Source organism: Numenius arquata, chromosome 9, assembly GCF_964106895.1.
Source record: "Numenius arquata chromosome 9, bNumArq3.hap1.1, whole genome shotgun sequence".
In the NCBI taxonomy this organism is placed as follows: domain Eukaryota; kingdom Metazoa; phylum Chordata; class Aves; order Charadriiformes; family Scolopacidae; genus Numenius; species Numenius arquata.
The window spans coordinates 1,968,711-1,995,248 of record NC_133584.1 but is presented as its reverse complement, the minus strand read 5'-3'; the positions used below and the strand labels follow the sequence as shown (position 1 = coordinate 1,995,248).

The window sequence follows — 26,538 nt, the reverse complement described above, 5'->3', positions numbered from 1 at the left end:
GATTACTTTCTAGGACTGCCACTATCCAGCAAATGCACTAGAAACACAGACTGGTTGGGGCAGTCAACTGGAAGCTTTATCTTTCCCTAAACATTAAGAGATCCATAGCAAAGCGTGTGTGCATTAGATTTTGGGCTCATTTTGTTCTTCTTTTGGAGAGGGCTTTGAGTCTTCTATGTAATCAAGAAGCATAATAACATAGTGCAGTGAAATGTGTGAACTGCCTTTAATCCCCATTGTTTAGGTGTTGCCGGGCAGTGTGGTTACGGTCACTTCAGCTCAGGCTGTGTGAGCTTTCAGGGAATTTGGGGTGATAGTTAAGCATCTCAATGCATGGAATAATATCCTCACTGCATTGTTATCTAGGCTGGCAAGTTTGAAGGTACTTTGTGCTTGCCAACGTGTGTGGCTATCACACAAAGAAGTTCCAGATCCGGTCTGTAAAATAGAAAGAAATTAATTGATGGGACAAGGTGGTATCTCCCTATGACTTCACAAGGCTCTCAGATAAGAAACAGCTGTGCTGTCGTCTTCAGTATGCAACCTCTTGTTTAAATCAGCCACAACGTGATAAATATGATACCAGTTCTGGAAAAAAAAAAAAGACATGATGGGACCAGGAGGAGCATCATCACTAAATTTAATTTTCATATTAGCCCATCTGGAAGAAAAAACTGGATCAGAACTGATAGAAAGGCATCTAAAGATGACAGAACAGAGAAGAACCTTTGTGGATTTTCCAAAGTGAAGTAATGATTCTGGGTCTGCCAGAATACTCTGTGACTATGTGTAGTAATCTCCCTACGTATTCAGTGACTATGTGAATAAGAGCAGTTCCATTAACAGGCTCTACTATGATTTTCCTCACAAGATCCTGGTTGAAAGGGGTGGTAGAATAAGAGGGAAGATCCCTGTATTGAAGGGACTGGAGGCCTAGTTCTTACAGAAGAGTTACCAGCAGAGTCCCCCTGGACCTGTTACTCCCAGGAGTTATCAGCAGAGTCCTTCATAATGTTCTAATTATGAAGAATTAATGCCACTGTAAATGGTCTGGAAAGGGATTGAAAAATGAGGAAATAGATTTTGCTGGGTGATTTAAAATTATCTAAGAGATTAAATCTAGAAGTGACTTTTAATGTGTTACCGAGTAACTAAACAATAGATGAAGTAAATGTTGAAAAATGCAAAGAAGAGGAATGAATGCTTTAACCGTGTGTGCACAGTGATGGGGTCTAAGTGAGCTATTTCTGTTCAGAAAGGTTTTTCTGCGAGAGCGATGGTGTGAACGGTTCTCTGAAAATGTCAGCTTAGTTGTCAGCAGCAGCAAAAGACTCAGGTGGAACATCAGGAGTAGAGAAACATTTTATATTCTGTTCTCTATTATTTTGCTTTATAAATAAGAAGTGAACCTCTCTTTTGAACAGAGAGACCACAGCTGGGTGCAGTATCACCAAAAGGTCTCTCTCCAAAATCAACGAGACAAACACTCACCCACCCACCCACCCACCCCACCCCAGCAGACAAAAACACCCCAGAGAGGTATCTGGAAGCGTGAAGGGGTATACACTGAGGGAGGAATCACCGCAGTTTTGCCTTGTTCTGGTACCCTCTTCCTGGGCATCTGTTGGTCCATGCCAGAGCCTGGACTCCAGGCTAAACAGAGCTGGCAGAGTGGCTGTCATAAAACTTGTCCACAGACAGATGTCCCCTTCCAGATCAGTTACCACAGCAGTATCTGCCAGTGCAGCAAGTCCTGTGAGCTCTGTTTTGAGCAAAGTCAGGGCTAACTTAGCCCGTCAATTAAGTGCTTTGAAGTACTCAAATGAACAGCTCTGTCAGCAGATCTGTGCGGATGGTAATTGCTGGTGAGAAGAGTGTCTGTGAGGAGCAGTATCCATGACACACAGCTGGTCTCGGAGAAGGACTTGGAAATAAGAGAAAACTTCCACTTAGAGAGTCTGGGAGAATGTGTAAAATTGCTGGGGTTTTCCTGGATGGCACCTGCCTGCCTAGAGCTGTGAATGCACTTACAGCTACCATTTCCAAGGGTAAAGACCACTCATAAGAGTGGCTGTACTGGATTTGGGCACAGCCCCACTTAGCTGCCCTAGATGTCACAGCAGCCAGCAGCAAACTCTGTTTTCAGTAAGGATGTTTTTGTTTGGTAAGCTTCCAAAGAGGACTTTTATCACAAGTGATTTAAGTTTATATTTATGTAAGGAAGCATATAGAGCATATATCTGTGAGTGGAAAGTTATGATTTAAGAGGATTTGAGTGTTTCCTGACAATATTTTTAAATTTTAGTCCAATAAAGTTGTGCATACCCCCCCACAGTAGCAGTGGAACTGGTTTTACCATGAGTTGAACCTGTTGCTTTCCAGCTTTGCCATCTAAGGTTGAGTATAGAATGGTGAGCAGATACCTTACACTAAGAATCTTAATAGTTTGCTGATTTAAGCAGAACTGTGGAAATTGGGCTAGATTAACAAAGGCTAATGCTGCTAGTAAAATAGTTAAGGTTTTGAATTCTGGTGGTTTAGCTTTGCTTGTTTAACACATGACTGTGCTAGAAATCCAAGGGATGAGGTCTGTATCTAGCAACAAGACCAGCATATTAATGATTTGGAGATGTAGCAAGGAATTTGAATGTTATTTTACAAGTAGTGAATGATCCGAATGATCCAAGTGATCCTAGTAGAAAATTTTGCTTTTCCTTTTGCCACAAAGGAGAACCTTACGACTCTAAAGTGAATCTTTTTAAATTATTTTTAATTTCTTCTTTTTTATAGTTTATCTGGTGAGGTCAGTGTTTCAGATGTGCCTGAAGACAAATGAACAGAACCGCTTATAGTTTGCAAAGCGCTGCTGCTGCAACTCACTATTACTTAGAGGCTTCAGGAAGAAGTGACTTGATTTAAAGGCTCAGTCCTTCACTTCCAAGTCAATACAAATTTGTCCATTGCTTTCAGTGAGAGCGGGATCAAGCCCAGATTCCTAAGGCGCCTTTCTAGGGTTTCAAAATTAATTGTAAGCTCGCTATCAACATCCTCATTCAATTTTCATGTTTGTATTCCCTTTCATATGCACACAGACGCATCCATATACACAGGAAATCCTGCTTGGGGGTCCTGCCTGGAGTCTCCTTATGCCACTATTATTAGTGGCAGTCAGTTGGTAACTTGTCTAAATCTGATCTGGGCATGTCCACTCCTTTTCTTCCCCTCCGGCGGGTTGGTTTACAGTACTCTGTCTTCCACTTCCAGCTGCTGTTTTCAGTTAGTTCAGCAGCAACGCATTTCTCTCCGTCGCTAATGCGATGCCTGTGAGCTGGAGTAAATTTACTGACTGCTTGCCCAAAATAACAATGTCAGTCGAGCCTGTGTTTTAACGTGTGTGCTATTTTGCTTTCCCCATCGTCCCAGCCTCCCAGCACAACTTATGACCTACAGACGCTTTGTTTTAGTGACCACAGTGTTTAATTGGGGCTCTGAAGAGGCACCGTAAAGCTGTTAGCCCACTAGAAGGGGAACAATGTCATGTGGGCATTCACCGTCAAGCTGTCAGCTCTTTAAAAAAGATTAGTTGGTTGTCTTGTGGCTCAGTCTTAGAACTGAGTAAACCCTTTTTTGCCCAGAGATTCTTCTACTCAGGGTGCATATTAGATGAACATCTTCGTCCAAGAAACAGCTTTGTAGGAAGTATAGTGCTTAAAAGTTCATATTCTTCAGTGCCTTTAGTGTTACAGTAATTTTTAATCAAATATGCTCCATTTGCAAGTAGATTTCCCCCTGCTTCTCTTTCCTCTAGTTACTCTCGTTCCTCTCTCAAATTCTACATTAGTTTTAAAATCCAACTTTGAAGCTGCCTGCAGACTGAACCTGATGCCCCATGGCTACGGGGTCAACCTCTGCCCTCATTTAGTGTGGGCTCCATTGCTTTCAAAAGTAATAGTTGTCTGTTTTTATTATATCTAAGCTTATGGCTTTCTTAGCCATGTTGGCCCTTGCACAGGCACAGAAAATACGATGCAGGTAGAACTTCTTACTGAACTTAGACATTCTGACTCTCAGCACATACCAGCCAAAATTTAAAAACATCGGTAGTTATTTGGGGGTTTCAACTGGACATCGTTAAGGGGCCTGTCTGACAGTCAACAAAAGGGATTAGTTTATATGGTCATCTGCTGTATCGAGATTTCAGTCAGTGACCTTAGAAGTCCTTTCCGCTCTTACGTACCGGATCTGAACCCCGAGAAACTGCCTTCAGAGTGATAATTGCCAAAAATTCCAATTAATTCCATTAATTCCTATTTAGAGGGAGTAGGTGTGTGAGTGGAAGTGTACCAGCTTTACATGGTCACCTTCAAAAGTGGAATTGCCAGTTAAATGCTCATGTTGGGTTTTTTTTTTTTTTTCCTGGAACTGTTATGAGTCTGTGAGCATCTTTCTTTAAATAAGAAGCGTGATGCTGCCATATCGGCGTGTCAGACACCCAAAATGCTGTGCTGACGGGACATCGTTTTCTGCTTTTCTGGTAACATGAATGGTATGAAGTCTGAGAAGGTAAAAAGGAACTTTTCTTCCCTACCCGTTGCACACAAAAGTTTGATGCTCCTCAGTGTGTGAAGTCCTTAGGTGGCAGCAGATGATTGCTAATGGGATACTCCGTCTTTCGTCCCTGGATCACTAGTTCAAATGCAGGTCAGGTCGGTAGCAGTGAAGTCCCTACTGTCTGACTGATGTCGTTTGGCTTGAGATGAGCTGAAACATGAGCCTGAATTTTGAACCCAGGCAACCATATCATTGTGTTTCTGTATCGTGGATTATAAATGCTATAAACTTAATGTCGATATCGTAAGGAAATGGAAATATCAGCAGGTTTTACACATATCTAGATAACAGCGGCTGATGTGAGCTGTCCTCAGGTTCCCTCTGGTGGCAGAGCGACGTGTGTGACTGCAAGCCCTGGAAGAGGCGTTTGCTGCCTTTAAACCTGTCTGAACACACACTGAGTTGTCATCCTCTCTGAGGAACCTCTGCATATTTAGGAGATGGGCAGTGCTTTTGGGTTTGCTGTGCTGGCCACCACCAAACTTCTGGGCTTTACGTGAAAATTCTCTGTGATGCATTGCCGTATGTGTCATCAGCTTGGAGATACCTTCTTTGCTCCAAAGAAAGAGAGAGTTTACTGTTGCAGACTGCATCTGTTGAGATTCACTCCTTTATCAAAACACAGCATTGTAATAAAAACTGGGAAAGAAGACCAAAGTAAAGTGAGGTCGCTGGTTATCTCTGTTATGCTGCAGAAAAGGAAGGGGTCATCACAAAAATAATGTGATTCAGGGAATTAGTAATGAATTAATACTTTCTTTATAGATGTCATGCTTTCAGAATAAGAAAAAGTTCTTGCTTTTGTCTTTGTATTCAGCTGATGAGAAGGGTCTTTTGTTGGGTGATGCTGAGAAAGAAGTGATGCTGCTGGAAGTCACTGACAGTGGGTGTTGTCACCCCTCAGGACTGGCTGGTGCAGCAGGTGAGCCAGGAATTGAAGGGAGACTGGATTATGTTCCTTTCAAGAGGTGGTCTTTCCAGGTCAAATTAAAATATCTTTGGATACTTGTTTTATCACTTAGGATGTTCAGGCTGTCACTGCCCGCTGGGTAAATAGAGAGCGTAGGTTTCTGAATCTGGCCTCTGTCATCCTCACCTCTGTCCCAAATACACATTTGAGATCTCAGGCATTCCCAGGGTGCAGCGGTTGCTGCACATGCATTTACTTGGAGTGAAAATAAGAGCCAGCTTTAGCTACTGCTGATGCATCTTCTTTCTTGGTTGAACCTTATTCTGTTGGTGACTGTCTGGTACATCAGAATACGGTAGATCCAGCATCTCCAGACGGGAGAAAGATCCAGAATATCCCATCCTTGCCCAGGCTGTTCTTGCAGCTGAATCACGTGAAACGTCTGACAAAACACGCACATGTTTGGTCTTAACTTTTTCAGTTGTCCTGGGAAGAACTGAGCAAGATTTTAACTTGGTCTTGTCACTATGGGATGATTATGTTTTTGATGAAGCTAGAGATAAAAACAATAGCCTTTTAGTTACTTGTATACAGTCCTGGCTTCTCTCTGAGTCTGCTTATTTCTGGACAAGCACTTTAGCTGATGTTTCTTGATCAAGGCTCATATTTAAGCAAAAAAGTCATCCTTACAATGAAATAAGAGTGTACACAAACGCTATGGAAGGCTTCATCTTCAAAGGAAAACTTTATTAGTTAGTAAGTGCTTTTTAAATAGATAGTTACAGTGATTACAGAGTGGAGTTAGCAAGAGAGGGATAACGCTGGTATAACTGTACTTGCTGTAGCTATTTGAGACTATGGATGAGCTGCAGGAATACTTCAAGCCATGAACATCTTCATGGGAGGAAGGGCCACAGGTTCAAGACGGATGGGAGCCATAGCATGTTTCAACCAGGTCTGTGATGTGGAAAATATGGGGGACTGAAGCAGAGGTGCATTATTCCTGCTCTGCAATTTGGGTGTGGGTAGTGTGACGTGGTCTCCATATTGTATAGTGTTTCAGGATCCTGGGTAAGAGGCACAGCATTTTCACATCCCGATTTTGTTCAAAATGAGCAGAATTTTGTTGGCCGCTTCCCATAATGTGATGTCTGCAACAGTGCACCGCTTGGAGAGGGGCCAAGTGATCTGTGAGTGGGGATGAGATTAAGATGGAAATGTTGGTCTTCAGAACATCCTCTTGCAGATTTCAGTTTAGGTCAGGATTTCACAAACATTTCTAGCCAGAAGGAACTACCGACAGTGTCAGCTTGCAGGCTGATGCCAGGCAAGCAATGCTTCAGAGTGCTACCCCTGCCACAGTTTAGGAACCTTGGTCTCGGGACAGACTCCTAACATTCTCCATCTTGTTTTCCAGATCTAGAGACAAACAGTGATCCCAACAGTGATGACTTTGAATATGAAGATGAAGCAAAACTCGTTATATTTCCTGATCACTACGAAATCCCATTACCCAATATAGAAGAGTTACCAGCACTGGTCAGTGAGTGTGTGCAAGTGGTGACAGGAATTGTCTCCCGCTTCAGTTTTTATCAACGTAGTGCTCTGTTTCCTTATGTGTGATCTTATTTTTACATAAAGATCTTTCTTAACTAAAGATCTTTCTAGCTATAAAAGAGAGTCAGTCATTTTTAAAAGTCTGCTTTGTCTTTGTTTCTTGGATTTCCTTTTACCTCCCGTATTCCTTCCCTTATTATGATGCCAGCTTGTCCTAGGGAAGCTCACATAGTACATGTTGTGCTTACTTCCCTGCTAAAATAATAACAACTGCAGTCTGGAAGATTACATGCATATTTAAGTATATAAATAGTCTTACTGATATCCAGTTCTGTACGTGGTTAGCAATGGGCTGAATGCCAAGTTCTGTCCAGTCACTGAACCGCGTTAGGTTTTGATTGACATTCATTTATCTTCCAGGTGACGATAGCTTGTGATGCGCTCCTCAGCGCAAAGTCACCCTACAGGAAGCAGGACCCCGACTCCTGGGAAGAAGAGCTGCAGGCATCTAAACACGCCAAAACACTTGTACAGTTAGACAATGGTGTTAGGATTCCCCCCAGGTGAGGGTAACAAGGTTTGTTCATTGTAGGCTCTCTAATATAATCGAGTAGCAGAACTAAAGCCAGCAACTCGGTCACCAATACTCTTGCATGACTCCGGGCTGTGTGTGTGTGTTTGCTTTGACCTACCATAACTGGAAATACAGGACTGGTCCTGCCTTCCTTATTTCTGTTCTTTCTTCCTGTTTTCTCTTGCAGTGGTTGGAAGTGCTCAAAATGTGACCTGCGGGAGAATCTGTGGCTAAACCTGACGGATGGTTCAGTGCTGTGTGGGAAGTGGTTCTTCGACGGCAGTGGGGGGAACGGGCATGCAGTGGAGCACTACAAGGAGACGGGTTATCCCCTGGCAGTCAAGCTGGGAACCATCACTCCTGATGGAGCAGGTCAGCCACCTGTCAGGCCTTGAGATGGGCCATCTTTTGTGCATCAAACTAACAGTGTTTATCTATTACCAAATGCATTTGTTCTTCTAGTGCAAATGTTTGAGAAACTGATGTGGAAAGAAAACCCTGTGAGTCTGCGAATCTTGATTGGGACTGGGGGAATGACACACATTCTGTTTGGAGAAACACCTTGCCTTTTTTATCTGCTCTTCTCCTGTTTTATATTTCGTGTAAATAGTTTTTTGAGTTTGTATAATGGTAGAAGAATGGTATTATTTTGAAACAGCAGAATACAGTGGTATTTTTGAGTTCTGCTACATTTGTAGGGCAAGTGGTTAATCTTATGTAATATAAATACAGTAATGATTTTTAAAGTCAGAAAAGTCTGTTCTTATCAGCATGTGTGGGTTTTTTTATCATTCTGGAAACCGTGCTATTTTTCCTTATGTAGGTAATATTTTGTTCAGTCTAATGAATGCTTATCTTCATGGGGCTGCTGTGATGCTCATTTGTAAAACGCTTCATGATCTCAAGAGGGGAAAAAAGCTGTAGCTGTATCCTTGTTTGCATATTCTCCGAGTGTGACGTTCTGCAGTGTTGCTGTGGAGAGGGTTATGGTGTGTGAGGATTACACGGAGTAAAAACATGAGAAGCTGAAAAAGTCATAAGCAAAGAGATCTTTTGCTGCAGCTGTACAGAGAAATAAAAACCAGAAGAACACATAGCATGATTATATTTTTGGTTTTATTGCTTATGACCACATGGATGAAACATAGCTGTTTAGAGCAGCCCCCTTTTTTAACATGCATCAGTTGAGAGCTTTTAATCTTTAAGTCCTATTCAGTGTCAGGGAAAGGAGACTGTAGTCAGATCCAACCAGCTGTGCCACAGAAACACTGAGAAAAATTCATTCTTTTCTTTCCCAGATGGAATATTGTTTCCTTGCATGAGCCTGATTGTGGATGATTTCTATCCAAGGCTCTCAATTATTGAAGTTTTTTAGGATTTTCCCAGCTATAGGCTTCAAATGCATCTAAAAAATAACCAGAATGTTCTTTAGTGTGTTTTTTCAATATTTTTTTTTCTTTTCTTTCTCATCTTTAGCAGCAGTACTTGTTTCCTTATGGCTGCTGTCCTTCTGCCTCCCACCGATCAGCTGCTTCCTTAGGTGGCCTTTGGGATGACGAAGGACAGGCTGTCATCCTTCCCTCTGAATGAGGGGCACCAGCTGTTCCCTGCAGACCTTTGTTCTTCTGGGTGACGTTTACTTGGTTTCCCGATAGAAAAGACTTCCTTCCCCCGACCCTCCTTGTTTCCTTTCTTTCTCCGATCTATATTGCAGTGGTTATCATAACCTCTTGAGAGGGCTGGGTGACAAATAAGCTCCAGGAAAAAGGGTGTGTGGCTGATTGTGACACAAAGTCTGCCTGGGTTTCTGCTTCCCTGGGCTGGAGGGGAAGAGGTGATGGTAGAGGAGTAATAAGTTAGTCCCTCTGCTCACATAACATCCCTTTTTCACACCAGTAAGAAGGAGAAAGAGGTGGTGCCAGAATTCCACTTATACTTATACTACGTACACAGAGGGAGCAGAGGAGAGCTCCTTGTCTTCTCATGAGAAATCTGTGTTGTATACATTATGAAAGATTTCTGGGGCATTAGCCCCATTTTGTAGCGTTCTGTCAACAGATCTGGGATCGGGGCAGAAATTGAACCAAACTTCTGTCTTCCACTCTCGGACAGGACGCACAAGAGTCAGAAAAGCTGCTTGCTTCAATAGGTTGAGTGCTCCTCAGCAGCCCGTGCTACCTGCTGCCTCTGTTGAGTAATATTCTGTCTCATCTGTCTCAGATTTTTCTTGCGTTTTTTACCTCGTATTCCTCCCTTTCCCCCCCGCCCTTCTCATTCTAATGATACCAGCTTGTGTGTGTCACATTTGCTGACTTGTCAACATCCCTTATCTACCAGAGTCCATATGACAGCACTACACACCTGTGTTTGGGGGCTCTCATCTTCTTTCTTTCATTTGCTGCTCTTTGATTTTTTTGAAATAAGTGAATTCTGTCTCTCTCCTATGAATTTAAGTTGGCTGCACAGCAGAAAGAACTAAAATGTATGACATGACCTGGGCTTGAGCAAAAGATTAATGTGTCTTGTGTTCCTATTCTGCTGCTCTGGGACAGTACTCCCAGGTGGCTGCTCTCTCTTCACTTACCAGAGCTGAGAAAAACAAAATCAAAGCTTCCACAGTGAAAGTAGTCACCCAAGATTAGTTGATGTGTAATCTCACTCCAGTAGGTGTTTGAACTTTACAGGATCTTTTGGTTGGGCTGTGACCTCACCAGAAGACTATGGGAATGTTGTGATCTCGTGCGTGTGGATGAACGGTCGTATTTTCTGGGTGCGCTTGCTACCACACGGTGGAATTCCAGCAGATGGGCAGCCACAGCCACACACATGCCAGAGAGGTCATCAGGACCTATGTTAATAGGGGGTCTGATGGCTAATCAGCAGCTGGCAGCACAACTCAAAAGCACAATTCCCTGATTTGAGGGAGATATTTTTTCATAGGGCTGAATTTTAAAAGTTGCATTAGGTCTTTGAGTTCTTGGCTACCCTTCAACCTATTGATGGTCCCTTCCAACCTAGACGATTCTATGATTTAAACACTAAAAATGAGGTTTTTCTCACAACCATTTTGTCCTTCTCTTGAATTTATTAAAACTGGTTTCATAATGAAAATATCGTCATATTGCTTCCCTTCACAGTTTGAACTTTGCTCTGCCGAAATGTTCATGGGCTTTTTACTGAAGGCCACAAGGACCTATCATAGAACTAGAACTGGAATCTGGGTCTCCCATGCAATAAAGCAAGACATCTCAGGCATGGAATCAGCCTTTCTCCTTAATCACAAGATTAATCTTCCAAGTGCAATCCAGTGGTGTTCAATACAATAAACACGTCTTTATTCCTAATAAAGAATTTCTTAGTTCTTCCTGCACCTCTGTGGGAAAAGGGCATAAATGGATTCCTTAAACCGTGCTAGAAATTAAAACACCATTGACAGTAGTCAGTTGGCCTCGTGTGTTCACAGTTTTCGTGTGTCTACCTGTATCTATTAGCTCCACAAAAATTCAGAATCTCTTGTTGCCATGTTCAAAACATGGACTGGCCACATAGCTGAGAATCTGGCATGCCCCGTTCCTTGTTTTCCCTACAAATTTCTTATTTTTTGGGCGGGGGGAGCGACTACTATGATCACTATAAATATTCTGAGGTTTTAATACTGGGAGGGCATGCGATTTCTTTTGAGGAGAATAGTTGAGGTGATTGTGTTGAGAACATTTAAGATATTTACTGAGCCCTATGGATGTCTATGCATGTTTCTGTTGGTCCTAACTAAACTTAGAGAATATGAGTAAGGCATCTTGTATAGGTGGTCCTGGACTGAGAGTGCAGTGTTGGTAAACAAAGACAAGGGGTAATATTTGATACTGCAGCTCATCTGTTTCTCTCTGCTTTTGTAGATGTCTATTCCTTTGATGAGGAGGAGCCGGTTTTAGATCCACATATAGCAAAACATTTGGCACACTTTGGAATTGATATGCTGCAGATGCAAGTGGTAGGAAATCCATCGTTTACTTAGTTTGTTGGGTACTGCTTGTTTGTTTAGTTGGGGGTGGGAGAGAAACGGGAGAAGAACAATACCTGTAGCTTTTATTTGTGTGATTCCTTCAGACTGTTATAACAGTATTTAGTTTTAAGTTGAGCCAGCCAGTTCGCGTTTTATTGTCTGAGGTCTGAGATGACTGAACCGTTACTCTCAAATCTAAAAATTCCCTCCCAAAAGAGTTCCTTTGTAGTCTTTAGCTTAAGTGTTTCACTTCTCATGTGAAGTTGTATGGTTGTATACCATTTTCCTTCAAGATAAAAACCTCATTCAATTGGAGAAGAATATCTAGGATATTTAATTACAGTGTGTGAAGGAAAGCCTATTGCATGTGTAAACAGATACAAGTCTTAAGCAAAATTAAGCTAAGCAATCAATAAATTAAAAAATGGTTGAAAGGTTCTATATGCGAAGTTATACATTTCAGTTTAGGCCTTGTTAACAAATACATTACAAAATGAAAAAATACCTTGTCTCAAGTCTAGAAACCAGGGTGGTCTATGGTGTGGTAGACTAGAAAGGGACTGGGGCAAAAATGTGTCGCTGGTCTGTATTAGTAGAGAAGCCCTTTTAATAATTTGTATCTTAGTGGATATTGATTCCAGTTCTGATTAAATCATCTAAGAAGTCTGAATGGAATATAGTTATAAAAGCAGGTGGCTATATTCTTATTTTTTCACTGAAGCACGTAGCCTAGCATCACTACCTGAGAACGTGAAAAGGAAAACTGTTAAAAGTGAACAAACCTGATACTAGTTCAGTGTATTTCATTTTCCAAATGGAGAGAAAACTAATAATAACTCTAAAATGATAGAAAAGAGTTAAACTGCGGTTTCAAAAGCCTTCATGGGATGCAGGCGTTTTACCTGCCTTTGCCCGTTGGTTTGGCTCTTCTGTTCTAGAGTACAGAACACAAAGCTGGTGATGATGACAGCAGCAGCATAATTGTTGCAGAAGTAAAACAGATTAAAAAAAAAAAAATAATCTTGTTGCTTTCAGGCAGAGAATGGGCTAAGAGATAATGATATAAAACCAAGAGTCTCTGAATGGGAAGTGATTCAGGAAGCTGGTGTGAAACTCAAGCCCATGTATGGCCCAGGATACACCGGCATGAAGAACCTGGGAAACAGCTGCTACCTCAATGCTGTCATGCAGGCCATTTTCAGCATCCCGGAGTTCCAGCGAGCGTGAGTAGCTTCAAACTAGTTCTGGTCACGAGCTGCTGTGTTCCTCAATCTTTTTTCTAAGCAAAATAATATTTTAATTTGTTTCACCTAAACAAGCCTCTTTCAGTCAGTTCAGTGCCCGCATAGAGGATTTAGTGATTGCATTGTTCTGTTCTGGAAAAGGTTGAAATACAAAACTCAATCTGCCTTTGAAATCAGAACTTACTCACTTAGTTGCAGGGGTGGGAAATCATATGCCACCTTAAACTTGATTGCTCTGTCTCTGCTTTTCATATACATACGTACATAGCTCTATCTTGGTATTATCAATATCACAGGGGTTTTTGTACTGGCCCAAGCCTTCATACAGCTGCAGGAATCATTCTTTTGCTCCAGTGTCATATATGCAACAAGCTGTACTGGCACAAACATGTTAATGTTGATCCATGCTAGTGAAAAGCAATGCACCTTTTGCATGCAGGTCTGGCTAAGAAGAGGGGAAACTATCAGAGGCATTCTTTTAATTAAAATTCTTATTAAAAAACAAAATCTCATTTCATGAAAAGGGTAGTGTGAGTATATTCTTCCACTGAATAATTAAGAAAGTAAAAGGACCAAAGCACAACAGAAGAATACAAAATAGTCCTGACTGATCAAAAATGAACACATCACTCCAAGGAGAGAAGCTTTTCTATAAAGGACACTCTGTGGTTTGCAGTAAAATTCAGAGTGTGCTTTCATTGCACAGCAGTAATAGTGTGTGTGCTGGACGTAAGGCTTTTAGATTTTGGAAAGTCTCCCCGGTTTTCATGTAGCAGTTGCCTTCTGGAGAAGAAGAGGGAGAAAACTTGTGTTTGTTTACTTTGTTGGCCATATGGAGTACAGTCTGCAGCTTCATTAAGTGCCAGCTTTTCTCCTTCCATGTTTGAAAAATATCAAAAAGGACTTTGCTAAGGGAGGTTGTTTTCCACAGCCTGGTCCTTGGAGTTCCCCAGAGCACTTAGTGTCGACAAAGTAGTGGAGATCTTTGATGAAAGAGGGACCAGGCAGAAATGAGATGTGTTCTTTCAACCTGCCCGTACCTTCCTTGCCTGTTTTTCTTGTGCTCAAGGGAAGTGATGCTCAGATGGAGTGCTACTAAATGCTTCACTTTCCAACAAACTGGCTAGAACAATGTATACCTCAATGTTTATTGTCAGGAGAGAGCCTTTGTTTCTCTGAAGAAACTCAATAGAAACATTCTTTTCACATGTTTTGGTCCTGATACAAATTTGGAATTTATTTGGTGATGCTGGTTGGGAGCAGGAAGTACATTGGTTCTTTCAGCCCAGCTCTACGGTTTTGAGCAACACCGTCCTGCAGCTATTTCAAGATCAAGGAATAGAGTTTAAATTCTGGAAGAACAACACTGCCATACCCTTTAGAGCTAGAAGCTTCTAAGCAAAACTTAAATGTCTTTTCCTATTTTCTTTACTATTATTTTTCTGTGATAGAAGCACTCAGCAGGGATAGATTAAGTCATTGCTGTGATGCAAAATGTGACTTGTTAGCCCAGAGGAAGCCTGCTGATGTATCACTGCTGAAGCCTGAGGGTCTGTTAGGATATTCTTGAGTAAATCCTGCTGGGATATTTGAATGTTTCTGCTTTGTTCTTGTTGCCCAGGTACGTGGGAAACCTCCCACGAATATTTGACTACTCTCCTCTTGATCCAACGCAAGATTTCAATACTCAGATGTAAGTGACACTTCTCAATGTTTTCCTTGGTCAAGTTAAATAGAATGTAAATAAATTAATGGCAGGGCAAAAGAACATGCTCTGCACGGGCTTGAAAGTGAGATGGGGGAAGATTTGCCCACTTAATTGATGTTTCATCAGGGGGTCAAAGGCAGCAAACTTCTTTTTTTGCTTGGACTAAAATTCTTCTCTTTTCTGTTTTTCTCACATGTTTGTTTCCACCCCGCCACTTTCTTCCCTACAGGGCTAAATTGGGACACGGCCTCCTTTCAGGCCAGTACTCTAAACCACCCATGAAATCTGAGCTTATTGAGCAGGTGATGAAAGAAGAACACAAGGTATTTGACTGAGTTTGTGCAGCCTGGTAACTAGGTAAAAGTGATATCCTGAGAAAAGGGAACAGGTGCCGGGCATTGAAGAGCATGTGTGGATCCAGCTTGGGATGCTTAGCAAGGTGGAATGTGCAGGATTCTCGTCAGGAATATATTAGTCAGGGGCTATTTGTGCAAAGCGTTAAAACGACCCTTGGTTCTGCTAATGAAGTATTCTGCTGCTCCAGTAATGAGTGCAAAAATTCATAGAAGTTGCAACTTATGTTTATCTTCTCTGAGGAACAAAAAAAAAATCCTTATCTAGAGAGTCCTGAATATTTGGAAGCAAACTTCTAAACCCTCTTTAAATTTCAGAAAAAAGTATAAGGAGCTAAAGAGTTGTTTCCAGGAAGTGTCTGACATTACTCCACCTGATTTCAGGAGAGAGTCAGGAGAAATCAGGTCTAGGTAATGCAAGATGGAGTGGTGCTGGAGGCTTTCATGTAGGTGAAGGAGGGGCCAGGCAGAGTCAGAGAATCATAGAATAGTTCAAGTTGGAAGGGACCCTTAAAGTACTGGATAAATAACATGCTGGACACAAAGGAAAGAGGGACTGAAAGATGAAATAAACTTTTTCCCCATGTTTGTGCAATACAGAATTTTATTTCTCTGTCATAGTGAGTGTTTTGTCTTAAGCAAAATAGCAGTTATCGGGACGATGTTATTTACCCAAGCGACTCTGTTATTTTAGATTGGGTTTACTGTTCAAACCATCTACCTTGAAACATTGTGTTTAGAGTGATGCTGGGAAAACTGGACCTAGAATATATTTCTGTCCCTGCCCCTGTTAATGTGACCCCAAGCAGAATGTGGAGTGAAACCACAGACTCCAGAGATGGGATATTTAGAAATGAAAGGTCAACTAATAACCAGTACTGGAAATACGACCTGTAGAAAAGAGCTGTCTTTATGGAGAAAGGATCTGATACTAAGTTGTAGTTTTACACACAGTAGAAACCACACGTGCTTCTGTCACAGAAGCGTGGTGCTAGTTTCCATGGAAACAGGTATTTTCCTTCATCTATCAGTTACTGATATAGGAATTTCTCATACTGAAATCAGAACATCAAGGAGATTTTGGATAAAGATAGAGCATCTGGTACGGAGTAGTTTGAAAAGTCCTGTGTCTCCCAAGTAACTGCTTTGTACAGTAGCTACTCATTGTTTTGGAACAACAAATGAATCCTCCTTGTTTGCTTTAGATGAAGTTTAAAGCTTAGAAACTACTGGCATTTAACAATAGTTGTGTTATCCGTAAGTTCAGTTTAATAAAGTTGTAGTTACATGCAACAGGTGACTTTATCAAGCAATTCATAGCATGGATAAGGTTTTACTGCTTTTGTTCTTTGTTCTATTGAAGATGTATTTAGGAAAAAAATAAAGTATAGGTATTTTCTCCATTCCCTCACTCTGGGCAAACAAATCTATGCTTTGTTGGCTTGGGGGCGCTATTTTTGTTTGGTGGCTTCCCCCCAGCTAATACTGGTATAGATAATACTGGTGTACATACAGATAGGATTTTGATATTTTGTCATTCACAGGGTTGTACTGACATTTATAATAGATATAATTGCATAGGATTTTAGGCCTTCAGCATTTTCGAATGCTTCTGCTTTGTGTTTATAAAATCAATTATTCATTTTATTTTTATTCGTTTACTTTTTTTTTCCCCTCCTACATGGAAAGAGGTTCTCTGGCTTTCTGGGTCTTTGGAATTCATCCAAAGTTTTGGGGAGTTGTTGCCTGTAGAAGCATTCATATGAGATCTGCAGTGGTCCAGCACAGTCTATATTTAGCTAAACTGTTTTGCAACTGTTGATGGGGAAAGTATGCAAGGTATTCTATAAATATTCATGGTACTGTGGAGCTGAAATTTTTCACCACAGGAGTTTAATCTGGAAATGGCTGCAGTTTTCTTCACTCACTTTAACATTAAAAACAGGCTGAAAGCCTGAAGGGTCATCAGCTAAGGCTTGGTTTTCTGTTTAGAGCTTTGCTATTTCTTCTCTTATTTTTCTTGTCCTTGAGATGGAAAGGGTTTAGAAGGCGAGATCCGATCCACTACTATAGACAGTCACACATGGCGTGTTGCTCTTCTCCCTGCTGAAATGGCTGAGTAAAAAGTGTATAGATGGAAACAAGGCTTAATTCCAAACTCGGGGCAAATGTGCCACCTTGCTGAATTCTTGTTTCTGACACAAACAACCCTGGTATATAGTAATTTGAGCTGCTTTATGCATTACTCTCCCCAGGCCTAGCTTTAATGAAAGGCAGCTGAGGACACCGAAGTGATATATAACCCAAGATTCAGAAATCCCTAGAACATCTCTTTGTTCAAGCAATACTGAGAGCCTTTAAAGAACATCTTGGCCTAATGTGGTTGCTGGTATACTGCCAGAAATTGAAAAACCATTAAAATTGAGAATCTGCTTCTAATTTCAGTGGGTCTAGGAACACCTTACCTTGGTGAAACCAAGAATAAAATTTTGCTCTTTTAGGTGTGTTTTATGTGCCTTCCGTTTCATGCTGCTTTTTCTATTTTTATATTGGTATGATAGCACATCTGTAGTAAAGAATGAGATTGGCTGAGTATTTAACAGCCTCTGCCATATTCTAAAGGCTTGGATAGTCTTGAAAATTATTTGGTCTCATGGACTATGAGGACAAATATGGATAAAAGATTCTGACCCTTTCAAAAGTGTTATTTAAAAAGGATAATAGCTAGTGTTGTCTTGAGGATGCAACTTGGGATGGTTGGGGAGGCTTCTTAAAGTGATATAGAGGGTGAGAAAGTCAGAACTCTCTTGGAAGTGAGGGATTTTCTGATTTGGGATAGTTTCCTGCTGATGTAACTGAATGGCTAAAGGCAGTGTGTTACCGTCCTTCTGTCTTTTCTCTAGCGGCAGAAATGGGCCATAGATAGATCTAGTGGAGTGACTTTGGGATACTTAGTCCAGGAATTAATAAAAATCCTTCTTTAAAAGGTTTCTCTTTCTCTTATTTAGCCTCAACACAATGGAATATCTCCCCGAATGTTTAAGGCTTTTATAAGTAAAGGCCACCCAGAATTTTCCTCTAATAGACAACAAGACGCACAGGAATTTTTTCTACATCTTATAAATCTAGTAGAGGTGAGAAAATCTGGATTACTGCTTCTTTTCCCTGGTTATATTAGACAATGAGGGCAAAGCTGTTATATGAGTGGCTTATTTTTTTATTATCCTCTTTTTAACCTTGGGTATGTAGAAAATGGCACTAATTTAAATGTATTTTGGTTTAGAAACATTTGTTTCTATAATTCTCCCTTCTCTTCACTTCAGACTCTTGCATGACTACACACAGGTCCAATGCTGCCGCTGACAACTGCAAGAGATATAGGGAGGTCAAGCGTCACCATGCAGGCTATAAAATTTAAAACATATGTGACTGTCCTTTAAATTGATGGCTGTTTTATGCTATCCATTTGCTTACCATATTGAAGTATGTCTTGGAATATTAATAAATTGGGTATTATTATTATTATTATTCCAAATTTATATCATCAGTGGGAGCAAACTAATTACCGTGTCCAGTTCTTTTACAAATCCCAGCTGTATGTCATGGAATCATTCTGGGAGGAAGGACTCCCCTTCTGAAAGCGAAGGGACTATTTGTCAGTTGAATATTTCCGTATAAAATGTTAGTTCCTCTGAACTCCAGCTCAATGCTGTGTGTAAAAGAATCAGTACTGTGAATTTTTAATGCTTGCTTTCTGAAAAGCTAATTCACAAATATGTGCAGGTTTGATTTAAAGCATTTTTTTTCTATTCCATCCTTCCTCCTTCTTTTTCCCATTTTTCCCAAGAATCGAGGATTATTATTCATGTATTACAGTCTACATGAAGTTATTCACATTTGCATGCATAATGTTCCACATCTCAAAACGCATGTACTGATTATAGGGTAGTTAGAAGACATTTTTCTGTTTTTTGCTTGATAACAGACATTAACATGAACAATAAAGAGGAGGTGCATTATTTGTATGACATTCCCATCTGGATAATGAGCTACAAGTTGCTTGTTGTGTTTCAGTGCGGATTCGGAGTGGTAGGAACAATATCTATTCTGAAAGGATGCTCCGTGTTATTTACCTGAGCTTTCTACCTTTATTCTAACCTGCCACCTTCCTACCTTCTTCTGTTTGCTCGACTCAGTCAGATTCCTTGGGTACATACCCTGCAAGCTACTACGTGTAGAAGGGTATTGCTGTGTTTGCAGATACTGTGGACTTCAGTGAGATTCTCTGTGGGTGCAAGAGTTCTGCATGCAATAAAACAATAAAATGCAAGCTGAGCTGTCAGATCTGGGTGCCAGATTGATGTCTTTGTGCTCGCCATAAAACAACCAGCCGCCTTTGGGTTCTCTGGTCGTTTTAATGATCATCACTTAAGTTATCGGATCTAATCTTCCTTTCAGAGGAACCCTGTAGGTTCAGAAAACCCCAGTGATGTTTTCCGGTTCCTGGTGGAAGAACGCACACAATGCTGCCAGTCCAGAAAGGTCCGCTATGCAGAGAGGGTGGACTATATCATGCAGTTACCTGTTGCCATGGAGGCAGCAACAAATAAAGGTAAAGAAAGAACCTGGTCCATTGACTGACCTTCTGGTGACTCTCTCAACCGTGGGGGAATGAAGTTCCTCACCCCGACATGGTCTTTGTATGGATAGAATGGTTCAGGGCCATGTGGCAAATCAAACCAAAGAACTGATCAGGGGAAAGTTACTTGCTTTGGTTTTCTTTAAAGAAGATTTTAAACACACATCAGTTTGTGCTTTTACCATCCCTGATCATATTTTTAAGGAAGAAGGATTCTACCTGGATACTCTTGGCAAGTTTTCAGACAGATTTCAGACTATGGGACCACCATTAAGTGTCACTGCTCAGGAATATATCACTAAGAATGGTAGCAGTTTGTATGATAAAGATGTCAGAGATTTGTGACTTAAAACCTTAACCTGGATTTGACCCCGGAATGTGCCGCACCACTTGTAGTACAGTTTATTTACCCTTGTTCTATGTGTGTGTGCGTGCGTGTGTGTGTGTGTGTGCCCAAAGATCTTCATTAGCATTGGATTGCCCTTGTCCTGGACAGTGAGCCAGTATATAAAAAGTTCCTAATGCTTAAAAAGGAACCAAACGTACTAGCTAATTAATATCTTGTAAAAACAAACACACACACAGACACAAAGAAACCAAAACCATTTCTAAAACGTGAAAAACTAAGACCGGTAAGGGACATCATAGCCACGACAATCTTCATTTAGCTTTTAGTGTCATGTACATTTCTCAGATGAATTAATTGCCTATGAATTGAAGAGGCGAGAAGCAGAAGCTGCAAGGAGACCTCCACCAGAGCTCGTCCGTGCCAAGATCCCCTTTAGCGCGTGTCTGCAGGCCTTTTCTGAACCAAGCAACGTCGAGGATTTCTGGAGCAGTGCCCTTCAAGCAAAATCTGCAGGAGTTAAGTAAGTGTGTGTCTGGCTGTCGATTAAAAATTGATATAGTAGTGCTCGTGCTTATCTTGCTGCCTGGGCATGGTGCAGAGGGAAATAGGCAAAGACGTAGTGGGCTTTGGCACTTTGTTTTGGTGCTGGGGCTCATAAATGTAAGGTGCAGCTCAAGCTGCACCAATTGGTAATGACCAATTCAGCAGGAAATAAATTGTTCTCAACTGACTTCAAGAGGTGATGGGGTCTCACTGTTAAGAGCTTGAACTTTAAATGCTTGTAGCTTAATTGTCTGCCCACATTTTAAAATCAGATCCTGCGAATCAGCTAGTGCTAGAGCTCTGTATTGCGTGGTAGGAGACAATCTGGATCTCTGGGCTCAGTCTCTTGACATCTTCATTTCACTAAAAATGCTGAAGGGTGTTTTGTGGCAACAAAACGGAGTGAGGCAAACAAAGGCTGTGTTCCTTGTGAGAAAGTTCTTTAGATGGATAGAAAATTTTGCATTTTTGAAGTGCTATGCTGCAAACTTTTTTTTTATTATGTTATGTTTTATGTTATTTATTGTTAGTGTCTGGATTTCAACCCATCATCTTTGTGTGCCACAGCGTTTGGTGGCATTTGTTAAGTTTGCTGTCACTTACATGGGGCCATACAAGGTGGACATATAAAAGAAGGAACCCATCTTGTGTGTTTATAGTCAGGTAGATAAAAGAACCGAGAATATCTTGGTCTTAAAAAAGCCTTCTTTCTTAAAAAATAGGACAGCAGGCAGAGATCAATGCAGTTTTCAGGGCAGTGTTTCTTGCTGAGGACACGAGTTAGTCTCTTATCCGGTTCCATTTCTATGTCAGTGGTTGAAAATCTGGCTCTGCAACTGGTTTGCTGTGGTTAGGTACCTGCTATTTTTAGATCACTTAACATATCAATGATTCATTGCTGTTTTAGCATATGCTTTCCCTGACATATTGAAAATTAGGGGACGAGCACATGGTGGAGAAAAATGTAGCAGAAATCAAAAGGCTTGTTGTATTAACTGTGAACGTGCTGGAATAACATTCTCGTTTTCAAATAGATCCAGAGTTAACTTGTAATTTAGCTGTTCTTCATCCATTAGATCTTTAAAAGCATTGAAAGATGAAGAATAATTTGCTATTTAAAATTCAAAATTTTCATGCTGCAGATGATAAAGTTAATAAAATTGTGAGGTGATGCTAACAAGGATTTAGAAAATAGTAACTTATAGTATGGAAGGAAGGCCTTATATTTATGATGCATTTACTCTATTTTTCCCAGAGTTAGGGGAATGAGAAGAAAGGATGGTGTGTGTGTGAACGGAAGATAAAGGGAAGGATGCAGGAGATGAAATGTGGGAAAAATGGGATCATAGAGAAGGAGAATGGCCTTACATATAATGTTACATTGTGTTCAAGATTAGACTTTTTCTTTGCATTAAGTAGGCAAATATCAGGGATCCCCTTAAACTTAAGAGTCATCCTCTATTTTGGTAAAGATCATAGTAGCTCAATAAGAATAGAATGTGGGTTTTTTATATATAGCACTTTCATGTGAAAAACTACAAATGACAGCTTTTTTATCTTTGCTTAACGAAATGCATTATAGGTGGACTGATACCTCCTGGACAATGCTTCTGTTGCTAGAAAAGGAGTGAAAAAAATGCATATTTAATTGTTACTCCATTCTGTCTGGGCTGTGTTTTAAGCCCATGCCCTGAAGTTCTAGCTAATGTGTCATTCAGAATTCATTTCCTGACACTTACCTTCAGAACAACTGGAGTGAGCAAGTTTAATATTACTTGTAGTTGTTTTCTATAATTTTTCTACAAGCTGAATTGTCTGCAAGGGTTTGGGCTGCCATTCAGGATATGAATGGAGAGAGAGCCACTACCGTATTTCTCTGCTGTACTTGAAAACCTTTTTGTGAAATTTATGTTTATAAAATCCATGACTATTCATCTCACTCAGGGCTAAAGTTACTCATCTCAGTGTGCGTGAGGTATGGAAATCTCAGCTGCTTGTGATTGTGTTGCCTTGTCTCTCTGAATTGTATTTCTTGTGTTTCCCAGGACTTCTCGTTTTGCTTCATTTCCTGAGTACTTAGTGGTGCAGATAAAGAAATTCACCTTTGGCCTTGACTGGATACCCAAAAAGCTTGGTATGTGCCTTTTATATTTACCTTTTTCTCGTTCTATCCAAGATAACCTCTAAGGTGTACACGCTTTGGTCTATGATCAGGAGTCTGGCTTGAGTCTCAGATTTGTACTGTGACGATCCTTATTGAATCTTCTTTTATGACAAATTAAACCAATGCATCAGGTCTGTGGAGTTAAAATACAGTTTCATGTCATCTGACCTCCTAGTTAAATTGTGCTTTAGTGTTCCAAATTTCGCAAATAACCCTTTTCAGGTGAAGAATCCTGGCTGCGCTTGTAGCTTGAGTACCAGAGTCCCCTCTCTGATGGGGTAGGTGGTACCATGAGGTCATTTTGCTGGATTCATACACTTAGCCTGTTCCTCTGCTTTTCTAGACGTTTCTATAGACATGCCAGACTTCCTAGATATCAGCCACCTTCGGGCCAGGGGTCTCCAGCCAGGAGAAGAGGAACTTCCAGACATTGCTCCTCCCATTATCATTCCTGATGACCCAAAAGGTATTTACTGACTACTCAGTATGGTTTATAGCAAGTAAAATCATGTTTTTATAGTGTGACCTTAGACCCAGATTGCTGCTATTTCCTCCAGATGACTGAAGTTTGGGTGCCTTAGTATTTAATAGGAAGCCAGTATGATGATTGCCCCATTTGCTTGGATAATTATAACAGTGGTGGTATAATATCAAGCTGTGTGCATGTGAAAGGAAGCTGGTACCTGAAATTGTCTGTCAGGGCAAATTTTTGTCACGGCAAAATTCAGTTCTCCAAAGGTTTTAATTTTGTCCCTTATCTGTAGGTTCCTTACCAAGGCCTATTCTTTTTTATCCTCTTGCTCAATGGACTGACGTCATTTTAGTGTAAGCGCGTGGATGATGGTACCTTAGTTATAACAAAATAGATTCTTCCTTGAGTAGGTTTAGGTCAGCCATCAGCTGTATTTCCTTCTGGTTTATAGTAGCAGTGACACGTTGCTCTGAGTTGCCTTAGGGAAATTACTGGGCAGAAACTTCCATGCTCTAATTCATGGCAAAAACACCAGGGATGTAAGGATAAACATGCCCTGCCTGTAAACGTTTCTATGACTTTAAAAACACGGAATTGTTTTTACTGTAGGAATCTACTTAGCCTTCATAAAGTCCTTTTCCCTGTTTTTTTTCCTTTCTCAATTTTCAGATCGAATGACAAACCATTTTGTGGAGTGTACGTATCTCATTTTTCTGAGACCAGTATTTCAGCTGCTTAAAAAATTATCATGCTTTTGCTCAGCTAGTGGCTTCTCTGTCCTCGTGGGGATGCATGGAGTATTGTCTTGCATGCTTCTAAACAGCAGATGATTTTTGTATTTGTTCAGCATTTACTTGCATGTGTGCAGGACTCTTTAAGAAACTGTAGTAGCATCACCGTAGCCAGAATATGAGCTGCTCCTCATCTGCTGCTCATCATCAGGATCTTGCAGTGCTGGGGGTCACCACTGCTTGATCCTGGCTCCCTCTGGACTCTGATCTCCGCTCGTCTTCATCAGCTCCTCTTCATCTCTGAATGACAGAGACTGGAGACTGCAGATCCAGCAGCCGTTGATTCTCTCACCTGCAAGATCCTGCCTCTGAGAGAGGCGATTGCTTTGGGCTGCCATCTGTAGCTAAGCTCAGCACCCCTGGAAATCCAGTGGTGTTTTTTTAATAAATAAAGTCCTGTAGGAATTTGTCGAAGTTTAAGGATCTATGTAGATTTCTGAGACAAAAGATTACCAGGAATCCCTAACAAATACTATAATGCTTTGTACAAGGCTGTTTTTTCTAATGGGTGTGGGTTTACTGTAACACTAAGACAAATACAAGAGATATGTATTGCAATATGTGGCACCATGAACAACAATAAGAAATACTATACAATGGATGAAATTAGACTTTTATATTTTAGAAGGTCCTTTCTCGTAGCTCTAGATATCGATGACTCTTCGGTTATGCAACTGGCGGAGATGGGTTTTCCTTTGGAAGCATGTCGGAAAGCTGTGTACTACACAGGCAACCTGGGTGCTGAAGTGGCTTTCAACTGGATCATTGCACACATGGAAGATCCAGGTCAGTGACTGGAAGGTGTAAGTTAAACTCAGTTCCTGGTTGTATGTTTTGGCAGTCAGTAGAAATTTTATAATGTGTGAGAGTGAAACAATGGCCCCCTTCCCCACCCCAGGAAACCTGGAGGTGTGAGGGAATTTTTCTAAGCTGCTCCTGGGATATGCAGATCTTGACCATTATGTGGCATCCTCTGCCTAGAAGAAGACAACAAAACCTAAGCTACACCAGAAGTACACTCTCCTGTCCTCACTGATGGTGTGGGCCAGCTCTCTGTTTTCCACCCTTTGGCTAGGTCCATGCTGCTAAGGGGGAGGCTGACTTGTGATCAAGCGTAAGTACAAAGAATCCTGTGGTCCAGATGCTTTTCCTCCATATCAGCCTTCTCTAGCTCCGGCTGGAGCATTCATGCCATACTTAGAACTTGGCCTATCTACTGATGGACAGGGCTGCTAGATGTTCTCCACTTCCTGTGTTCCATCCATGCAAAGTTTGGACCTTGCTAGAAAACTCCAGATTTGGTTGAGTTTGAGCTTCACTGTGGGCTTTTGCGTTGCTTGTGTAAATGGGGCATGAGTTTCACTTGGGCTTAAATGGCATATTTCAGCTATGGAATCAGTTCATTTTACATCTATACGTGTATCAGCTGGGTTGTCTACTATTCTGGTGTCATCATGGCTTCCATTCCAATCTTGGCTACTTTCCTGCAGTTCTTTCGCTTCTGTGATGTGCCAGATTATTCCAGCCTGCTCAGTATGAGTTTGTCCACCTAGATATTTTGTAATATGCATGCTCATCTTTTTCTTTTTAAGGCTTTCCACACATCTAAGTCCCAACTGGGCCAGTGAAATGAACTTACATTGATTTCAGGACTGTTTTTGAGGTCCTGTTTGTGTTTGTTGTTGACTTTTCCAATTCAGTGGGGCAAAAGAATGAACTGATGAATGTTTGTTTATTCCAGACTTTGCTGAGCCATTGGTCGTACCTGCATTTGGAGAAGTTGCTTCCAGTGGAGCAGCCGCGTTTGGAGGTGTTGGGCTAGATAACCAACCTCCCGAAGAGATGGTTGCGATTATCATTTCCATGGGCTTCCAAAGGGATCTAGCAATTCAAGCACTGAAGGCAACGGTGAGTTCCATGAATTAGTGGTAGCACTTGGGTTTCCTTTCATATTATATGTGCTTTGTATGTGTGCCTGCTGAGATGTCTTTGAAACATGCATTTCAAAATCCAGCTTGTGGACGGTGCATGTAGAACTATTCTGGCAAAGCGTGGGATGCCTGACTTGTCTGGGTTAGAGCAGGGAAGGTGGTTTGTGTGTTTCACATGGAGGAAAGTGAGGAAAACTTCGCTGCTTTTACCATCTGCTGAGAAACAACCTGGATGCCTAAAGCTATGCAGCTTCAAGATGAGAACCCGGGGGCCGTGGGGATTAATTGTGGGAGGATTTCTTCTTCCATCTGTCAAGCTTCTGCAGAGTGTTTGTTGAATACTGTTTTCCATGGAGGTAGAGTATGTACCTTACAAGTTTTAAGTGCTGTCGAACGTGATCCTTACTCTGTTCAAAGATTGATGATGCTGGAGAATGTACTAAAGGCTGCTCTTTGGCTTGTTTGACTCGCAGAACAATAATTTGGAGCGTGCGCTGGAATGGATCTTCAGCCACTCCGAACTCGAGGAGGAAAGTGAGCCTGCTCTGGACATGATGAACATGGCAAACAACACTAATGCCAATGTCCTTGCAGAGACAGGGTCAGAGGGACCCAGGATCAAAGATGGGTCTGGAAGTAAGTTCTCCTTCATCTCTTCATCATGTCGTTGCATCACACCTACACCATTC

At 41.2% G+C, this 26,538-nt stretch overlaps 1 protein-coding gene across 1 annotated transcript in view; it reads left to right on the top strand.

The window, feature by feature from the left end:
- Positions 1–26,538, top strand: part of USP13 (ubiquitin specific peptidase 13) — a 49,536-nt gene that overhangs the window by 16,643 nt on the left and 6,355 nt on the right. Inside the window, exons 4-19 of the mRNA XM_074153946.1 lie at positions 6,939–7,060; positions 7,499–7,641; positions 7,840–8,024; positions 11,549–11,643; positions 12,691–12,878; positions 14,521–14,592; positions 14,837–14,930; positions 17,969–18,094; positions 19,419–19,572; positions 20,294–20,468; positions 22,537–22,625; positions 22,999–23,121; positions 23,797–23,823; positions 24,561–24,704; positions 25,660–25,826; positions 26,323–26,485. Coding sequence (XP_074010047.1) covers positions 6,939–7,060; positions 7,499–7,641; positions 7,840–8,024; positions 11,549–11,643; positions 12,691–12,878; positions 14,521–14,592; positions 14,837–14,930; positions 17,969–18,094; positions 19,419–19,572; positions 20,294–20,468; positions 22,537–22,625; positions 22,999–23,121; positions 23,797–23,823; positions 24,561–24,704; positions 25,660–25,826; positions 26,323–26,485 — 2,067 coding nt within the window. The remainder of the gene's footprint in view (positions 1–6,938; positions 7,061–7,498; positions 7,642–7,839; positions 8,025–11,548; positions 11,644–12,690; positions 12,879–14,520; positions 14,593–14,836; positions 14,931–17,968; positions 18,095–19,418; positions 19,573–20,293; positions 20,469–22,536; positions 22,626–22,998; positions 23,122–23,796; positions 23,824–24,560; positions 24,705–25,659; positions 25,827–26,322; positions 26,486–26,538) is intronic.